Source organism: Rousettus aegyptiacus, unplaced genomic scaffold, assembly GCF_014176215.1.
Source record: "Rousettus aegyptiacus isolate mRouAeg1 unplaced genomic scaffold, mRouAeg1.p scaffold_m13_p_8, whole genome shotgun sequence".
Classification (NCBI taxonomy): Eukaryota; Metazoa; Chordata; class Mammalia; order Chiroptera; family Pteropodidae; genus Rousettus; species Rousettus aegyptiacus.
In genome coordinates, this window is record NW_023416311.1 from 83151577 (window position 1) to 83160688 (window position 9112).

At 37.6% G+C, this 9112-nt stretch overlaps 1 protein-coding gene across 7 annotated transcripts in view; it reads left to right on the forward strand.

Annotated features, from left to right (window-relative positions):
- The window catches only part of ARL15 (ADP ribosylation factor like GTPase 15), a 366598-nt gene extending 357962 nt beyond the window's left edge, over positions 1 to 8636 (forward strand). For all 7 annotated transcript variants that reach the window (XM_036225305.1, XM_016142356.2, XM_016142359.2 and 4 more), the window contains one exon: positions 5923 to 8636. In XM_036225305.1, coding sequence (XP_036081198.1) covers positions 5923 to 6075 — 153 coding nt within the window. In that variant the 3' untranslated portion in view covers positions 6076 to 8636. The remainder of the gene's footprint in view (positions 1 to 5922) is intronic.
- Positions 8637 to 9112: the final 476 nt, after the last annotated feature.

Below are 9112 nucleotides of genomic sequence, written 5' to 3' on the forward strand. Positions count from 1 at the left end.
CATCTGCTATAGTGATTAAAAGGACCTAGGGTGTAGATGAGCAAAGTCCTGCTCTCTTTTTAACAATCATGAACAATATCATACAGAATTTCAGAGTCCATTCAGGCTGTCTTAGCATCGTCTTAATTGGTGCCCTGAGGTGAATTTATCATCCAGACCACACTTTTACCAAAGAGTTCAAAACCAGTATGAACCTGTCTCAAAAGACATCATTCATATAGTTTTGTGAAAAATACAAATTCTGCAATGGACACATTGAAAATTATGAGAAAACCATGACGACAGCACTGGGTTCAAGATAGTTAACTGAGTCGTGGTCTCACTTCCTTCATCAGCTTTCCAGTAAAAACCCTCACCTGCCACTCTCTTTCCTGACTTTCTGTATTTTCTTTACAATCCTCACCCTGCAGTCTCTACCATCTGTCTGAGCTGCTGACTTCACTGTCGGTTTGAAGGAGCTAAAGTTGTCAACCTAGAATCTGTGAGACCTGATTCCTCTTCCAGAGATGAAGGAAGAACATGCCTTTATTAACAGACTAATACTGAAATACTTCTTATCAAATTGACTTACATGAGTTCAGAATTATTCAAGATAATCATATCCCTCTTTTTTTGTATCAATTGCTTTTCTCCCCCTTGAAGTACAGTCAGAGCACTAGAAGTGAGTGAAAAAGGCTTTAGTAAACTGTACAGCATTCAACAGTCTATTACGGTCACTAAAAATCTAGGGTGGGGTGGGAGAACTTATAATCTTATAATAGAAATGATGAGGGCAATCCCCTTGTCAGGCTGTTGTTCCTGCGTTGTTTTTGTTTTACGGTATGCTGCTCCTAATCAGTGGAATCCCATATATTGGCAAATGGAGTGCTCGTGCAGGTGGCTCGTTAAAGCACACTCATGCCGCGTTCGCATGCTCATTCATGAAGTAGTGGTTGGATGAATGAAGTTATGGGAAGCCTACTTACAGGATGCAAGTTTCTGAAGCTCCTTATACTGATCCTGACCCCACCACAACCACCCTCAAGCTTAAGAGGGGTCCATTATAATCTGCCAGGTTTTTTGCAGAGGGAATACGTGTTGTGTGTAGATGGGAATCGAGGGAAGAATGGACAGAGCAGATATCCGGCTTTTTAACTCCAGCGGTGAATGTGTATGGAAAAATAAGCTTATAGCCCTAGACACGGGCAAGAGATGGCTGTGTCGATAGGAGCAGGACCACGCCAGGTGATAGTCTAAATATGGGAGGGGCTGGGGCATTTCTAGTTATAGCAATGACTGGTTGGTGCTAATGGCATTGAGTTCACTAGGAGTGACTTGCACAACACAGTCCCGTGCAGTAAAGAACTCTCACACGCCCTAACTCTTTTTAATGCCTTACCACACATTCATGTGGGTCAAAGTATTGTTTATAAATATGAGCTTAGAACTTAACTCTATGTCACGTAAAAACACTAAGTAATCCCTTCTGGACTGTTCTATCCTCCAGTTCCCCAGAGTGTTTAAAGGAAAACAAGGCCAACTCTGGGCACACACTATTTACATGGTTTAATAACAAAAATGGGAAAAACAAGTAACTTATTGTTATAATTAATATGAGGTTTGCAGGTTTTTAGAAAGGAAAGTCATTATTGCAGCTCAGAAACAATGTATGTGACTTCTAGAAATTTAGTCACAACACGTCTGAAAGAATTGAAAATAAAATTTTTCAATGTGAAATTTGGGCAAGATAGGGAAATCAGCGAGTATCATTACAACCCCATTAGAGGTCCTGTAAGTAGGAAAGGATTGTTTTATTATTTGTCTGCTCAAGGAAACATAAAGGACATCTACCCAATGAGTGGGTCTCCTGTGCTACGTAATGTCTCACAGGTTTAACAGCTGCTACAAACATTAGCCGCAATGAGATGGTGCTGATTTGTTTCCTGTTAAATTAGCACTTTACAGTAAAGGCAACGTGTGAATAATGGGATGCAGTAATGCACATCGCACGGGGTTGCATGAGTGAAGAAGGGGTCTGATGACATAGCTAAAATAGGTTGGCTACTTATAGTGGCTTTGTTTTCCTATCTCTAGGGTGGACACAGGGCCACTAACAAATTCCCACTCTCTGTGGCTCTCCCGAAAATAGCTAAATGACCACAGGTTGCCAGGCAGCTGAATTCTGATGTCATTCCCCCAAGTGCCGTCTCTAGAAGCCAATGTGAAACAATCACTATCTCTATTCCAGCAGTTTCCAGTTAACCATGACATTTAAGCAGCTGATAAACTATTTAAAAGACCGAGGTTCGTTTTCTCTTGAGTTATTTAAAAAAATTCTTCATCTTGATAAGAAAATAACCTTTAAAAATTATGCTCATCATAAAAAAATAGATCCTCACATCATAGGCAGTTTTTTGAACCTTAAAAATAATATCAGATGTAAGCATATGATTTATGTTGGTTACATTTTTAAAAATTATACCCCAGCACATAGAAGGACAAAAGAAAGCAATGGTGGACAAGTCAAATATAATTTTCAATGTAATAATTGAACTGTAATTTTCAATGTAATAATACAAGGGAGGTAAAATTTGAAGTTTGGGTTAATACAAGAAAACTAAGTTGAAATGTTATCCTATATAAAAAACATAAAACATGGTGTAAAAAAAAAAAAAAATGTTATCCTAAAGGAAAAAGTTCGAGTCAGAGCATTAAGTTTTCATTTTCTCCTCTCATGTATTGTATTCTTTGTTTTTAGAAACATGAAACTCTGGGTAATGAAAAGCTCTGTTCCAGGGGCAAACACAGTCACTCACCGTACTTGGATATCACCGGAATGCCAAACTTGTTTTAAAGTTGATATTAGAAATGTAGAGTGGTATGGAATCCTTTGGATACCAGTAGGGTGAATGTGGCAGGGTTAGATGCCCACTTAGGTTACAGATCTGAAAATCTCGGGTTACCCAGCCATATTGTCAGCTTAACACCAGTAGGCTCCCTTATCTGTTGACCACACTGTAATCGAAGCTTTCATTTCCTTCTCATGTTTAATATTCAGCAAGAACAACTTCTGAAATATAACTACCTATCTTTATTATCTTCCAAGTGTGCCTACATGATAGACTATATTTTCAGTTGCCTGGAAACCAACCTAATGGGTAGCTAAAAACCTTACTGTTTTTGTGTGTGTGTGTGTCTGGTTTGTATGTAAAATATCTCAAATTATATTTAGTGATTAGTTCAATCTAACATTGCTTTCAAATTAGCTTTTAATATGCTACCAGGATCAAGTCTATGATTTTTTTAAATGAACCATTTGGAGGAAGTATTTTTAGTAATATACACTTGCTGTGTTTATCTTTTTCTTTATTACTAGTGAATTTCTTGCTACCAGTCCTCTTTTCGGTAATTAGCAATCCACAGAATGCTGTCCTTTTAAATTTGAGATTATAAAATGTGGCAAGGGTACAATTTCCTTCATGTACCAGATTTTGGATGTTGCTTGATGCCTCATATTGATGGGAGGCATTATTGATCAAATACTAGCCAGTATCATGAGTACAGGGGTCCCCATTACAGCTTGTCAGTGCAATTTGAAGCCTCGCTTTGTGGGAGAAGCAAGACTAACATCTCTGATTTTAAACTCCTTATAGCAGCCAGCTCCTCTTAGCTGTAGACTTAAACGTTCCCCCACCCCACCCCACCACCACCACCCCACCCCCCACCATCCCCACCCTATTGCTCATGGCAACTCTTCTCTTCCCCTGCTGGCCAGGCAATGGCTTGCTTCGTCTGCTGCCTGGCAAGTCCTTCTTAGGTGGGTCAGGGCAGGGTTGGTCCCTGGTGTTGGTTGTTACACAAGCAATTTCAGATTCTCTCGGAGGTTGTTTTCAGTGCCCTAAAGAAAAGAAACTGAAAGAATGGAGTTTACATTTTCCATAAGGGAGAATCCTCTTAACATAATTTGTAAAATACCTACAGCAAAAATTGTTCTGAAGTCATATACTTATTTTCCCATCTGTAAATGAGATTTTCATTACTCTTCAGAATCAAAATGAATGAGAATCCTTCTATTCTCGAGACTTTTTTTTTTTAGTAGTAGTATTTATTACGAATTTATAGACATCTATCCAAGGACTTTTGCGACACACTAGAATGTAATATGTTAGCATATTTATGGCTCCTAAATTTTCAAAACATTTTAGTATGATTTATATTTTCTTGCTCATATAAAAAATGTACACACATATTAATGCCACTTTGAATGGTTAATCTCTGCTGTTAACACTGGTCTAGTGCTTGCGATAATGAAGGCAAAATAAAACCACATTTAGGAATGGCATAGGATTGGGATATTTTTTTTTTTCTGGGCCAGGAATCGACTAAGGTAAGACCTTGGCATTTTCCAAGACACATGGGATTTATTGACAAAGAATGTCTGAACAGCGCTACTCCTAACATTGATACTGACTGTATTTTATGTTATGTAAACCTTGCTGGGCTATAAATACACTGTGATGATGATGATGATGATGATGATGATGATGATGAGTGTGAGAGTGTGGTTCTATAAACTTTGTACTTTATCATAGCCTTCGAGAGATCATCAGTACTTTTGGAAGTCATGACAATTTAATATTTATTCGAAGCCAGGAGTTGGTAACCCTAAATGCTGTTAGTATCCTAGCTGATACACTGAGAGACTTGAGACTGGTTATTAATCAAACAAGTATTTCAGATAGAAAGTGCTCCACTCCACATACCAGTCCTAGGGTCTTGATTTTTCCCTGCTTGAAAATTCAGGACTAGGAAGAAAAAAAAACTAGAAAAATTTATGTAATGCATATATATTTATACAAGTTTGTATAAACATATACATACATTCAGTTTTTATCCTCTTTCCTAAAAACCCACTTTCCTGGGTCTCAGAAATACATACTAGAAATTTAAGGGACTGAGAGAAAAGATTTCTTAAATTATATATATTTTTTTCATTTATGTTTGATGGTCAAAATTATTGAGACTTGAGTAACTGTCAGATTACATGCTATGTGTTGGTACTAATTTAATAAGTTAGCAAGGTGATGTAGCAAAAGCTGCTCTGCTGGAGTTATTTTCATTCAGTTGAATCTTTTTTGGTGTCTGCAGTGTGTTTCACTCTGGGCCACAGTACATATCATTCTTTCTTAGACTTCATCAGACTTTCCATGCCATTAAGTGTATGGATGGAATGGTGACTTGCAAGCAGGTCATTCACCCCAAAAGAAAACACTCTTGAGTCACATAGGGAAGGGAGGAAATTCCCCTTTCCCTCACCTGGTTCTTTTCGCTAGCTGAATAATTCAATCAACAGGAAGCCAATTGCCAAGAGAAAATCAAATTTAATATAGAGTGCATGGGAACCCAACAAACACAAGAGTCAGACCCCACATGCATGAGGTGTTCAGAGAGAGAGGGATTGAGATATATGACAGCCTGAGCTGGGGATGAGGTGAGGTGCTCTGGGGTCTTCAAAAGGTCATTGCAGGATGATAAGAAGAGCAGACGTTTAGTAAATAGAGGTTTGTCTTACCCTACAGATAGGTTAAAAGAAGTTATCTCTGATAATCTCTTATGGGCAAGACCTCTAATTTACATTCTTCCTGGTAGTTGGGGGCAGGTGTGGGGGCAGAAGTTTCTCTTGAGCAAGAAAGCTAATCTTGCCTTTCATTCAAAGTAATCTGCATACCACTGAGGCATATCTTGGGGTGGCTCGCTTTGGACGCCCACAGACACAACATATAACCCACATTATAACCACTGCTGTGAGTGGGAAGGTCATAGGCATCACAGTTCATGTACGCTCTTCTTGAAACCCTCCTACTTCGTCACTCCCAAAAATTTTGGCATGAGAAAGGTTCTGATATAATTGATAACATATTTATCTCCTCTGTCCCCCTTAAGGTCAAAAAATATTTTGAACTTGAACCACTTGCACGTGGAAAACGCTGGATTCTGCAGCCCTGCTCACTGGATGACATGGATGCACTGAAAGACAGCTTCTCTCAGCTGATACATTTGTTAGAAGAGAAAGACCATGAAGCTGTAAGAATGTGAAATCCGGCAGAGAAAACGGGTTCCCAAAAGGCCTTGAACCTATCATGTTAGTTTCTCGTTTTAATGTTATTTTGGTATCAAGACCATAATGGCTTCAGTATCTATTTTCCTCTAGTTATCTCAGACTCTCATCTCTCTCTTAAAGTGAATATTGGTGAATTATCATCGGCATTAACGTCAAGTACACACTACTGAGAGAATTTATTCTCTGTTTACCACTAATTATCTTCACCGCATGTCTCTTCCTTCTGTTGTTCTAAGTGTTTCCTCTATAATCTGCTAAAATGGACAGAATTCATGGTTCACAGAAATCAGATCCCTGATGAAGGACTCAGGGAGACTCAGAACCTTGACTCATTTTCCCTGGGTTTGGGGTGGGGTGTTGTGTGGCTGGGGCTTCCCAGAATATGTGTATCATTTTTAAGATCTCTTTGGGGTTTTATTTTATTTTATCTTATTTTTTAGATTTTTTTTTTTTAATTTTAGTATTCTGGCCTTATAGATTATGGGAGAAAAATGAGCACCAAAAACTTCAGTTAATCACCGTATCAGAAAGGAATATCCTGCCGTAGTAAAATTACCTTTGAAGAATTTAAAGACGAGATGCATGTTTCCTTCATTACATCTGAGTCTCACTCCCTCCCATCTTTTAAGAACAAATACATCGTTTTAGTTTTTGAGAAGACTTAGAGGAAATTTATGCACAATGCTTATATCACTGATTACTATTTCATCAAGTCCTCAGATATTTTTTAATGGAAAGATTATCCTGCATAAAGTTAAGCTGCAACATAATGTAGGTATCTTTTTCTAAAAATCTTAAGTGTCGGATTCAAATAGAGAAAATAATTTTTAAAATAATAGATAAAAATTTTTTAAGCCGCCAAATAAGTATAGTTTATACTGGCTAGGGTTTAAGCTGGCATGGATTTGACAAAGATAAGAAAGATGGGATTATCTGTATATTCATTAAGTGCTAACATTGGTTTAATGGAGTCTGTTATGTCTCTATCTAGTAATGAAAGGTCTATCAGTATTTCTATTATAAACCTCTATTTTCAGGGGTTTCAGTGTGCCCTTAAAATATACCAGGGCTATAGCAAATAAGTAATTTTAGGGCCCAGAGTCAGTCTTTGGAATGAAATTTGTTTTTCATTTAAGTTAAATGATAAAATTACATAGAGATAAAATGTATAGTTTTACTAAAGTTTGGAGTCTTTGACCTTTTCTAAATCGGGAATAAACTGTGGATATTGAGGTTTATGATTGAAATACTCTTTGGCACATTTTGCAGATTTTTAACCACTTAAAATACTAAGTGGCCAAATGATAGAAAACTGCTCCTTCACCTGAGCAATAAAAATACGTTTGTAATTTTTAGGTAGCATAGATCAGTTCTCACATACCACGGACTCACACTGTATTACAGGGTGATGAAATAATACCTTGTCATTCTTCAGAAGATATGTCATTTAACTATAGCTTTTGTGGTTCAATCTTGTAGGCAGATTTTAATGAAATCATTACCTTCGAAACATCGAATACTTCTTTAAGCTTTTTTTTTTAATCGAACGGATCAAAAATGATTCATATTCAATTTTATCTCCAGCATCTTTGAATATTTTTATACTGTGTAAAATCTGTGAGCAGCACAAAACTTTTATTCCAATGACCAGTTACACAATTCCTGTTTTTATTTTGTCCTGTTGTGCTCATCTTCTATGAAAAATAAATGATTATTAGGCATTGCTTTCTCTGCAAGTTCATTAAATGTGGAATATTGTCTTTTTAAGATACTGTGGCTGAGTGCTCCTAAGCCATCTGTTAAATGACTTCCCGTTGTCTGTGTGTGTGTGTGTTCATGTGTGCGCCAGTGATGGGCTTCTTCTCAGACCTACGACTGTCTGCAGTGTCTCAGCCGTCAGAATGAAAACATTATCAATCAGTACCCAACAACAGCTGTTTTTGACAAGTTTCTGTCTGACGCCTAATGCTTTACAACTGTCAATAAGGCTCCTTCTTTGTCTAGCAGTTCGGAGCTTGCCGTCTTGCTGCTTCCGTGTGCGGCATCCTGTCCTTGTAACCCTAGAATTTGCCATGTTTTGGAAATCCACGTGGGGGGAGGGGAGGGGAGGGGGTTGGACGGGCATGCGGGTGGGCGTTGCGTGTATGTCGTGTTCCTACTTTTATGTAAAGTGCCACAGGTGTCTTAGGTTGCATATTCGAATATTATATAAGAGAAACAGTCTGTTATGTATTTCTTCACTTAGCTTCTTGTTATATTTATGGAAGTTACCGTTTTTGTATCTTCTTAGCTAAAACAGTTGCCTTTTTGTAATGGCAATTAATTTATATAACGAAACTTTGTATCTACTGTAGTTTACAGCATCAGTTGCTAATTAACTGCCATATTGCCCTGTCTTTCTATTAAAAAATACTGTATCTATACCTAAAGATTAACGGATTCATGTGGACAGTTGCCAGGCAAGAACTCGTATTGTCCGTGATTTATATATGATTGCCACTATCTTCAAATGAAAATAAACGCTGAGTAGAATTGATGTTTTCAGACTGACTCCTTTCGGCTTTAGCATTTGCAAGTCCCAGATTTCTGTTTACATTTGTGGTGCCTGCTTAAGTCTTCAAAATAAGTTCTGCTGCTCTTCGGTCAAAACAAATGATTAATTCGCATTTCCTTTGAAGCCACTGTGAAAACTTTAAAACACAGAAAAAGCAAGTATCTTTTCCAGTTGGTTTGTGTTCAGCAAAAATTCATTTTCCTTGGAGCTCTTCCTTCAAAATGAGTGAGCAGAGAGTCAAGATATTAATATAAAGCGCCATCCTTCAGTCAAGGCATCATTTTATATTTGCTGTGAAAGCAACTTTCTAAGAGCGGCTATTGGGTGCAGTGAACTATTTCTTTCAATGGTGATTGATGCCCTTAGGAAATAAGTAAATATTCTTAAGTGACTCAAGAGAAAATACTGCATATTTACAGGTCCGTCCTTAAGGATGAGAGTATTCTATAAAAGACAAA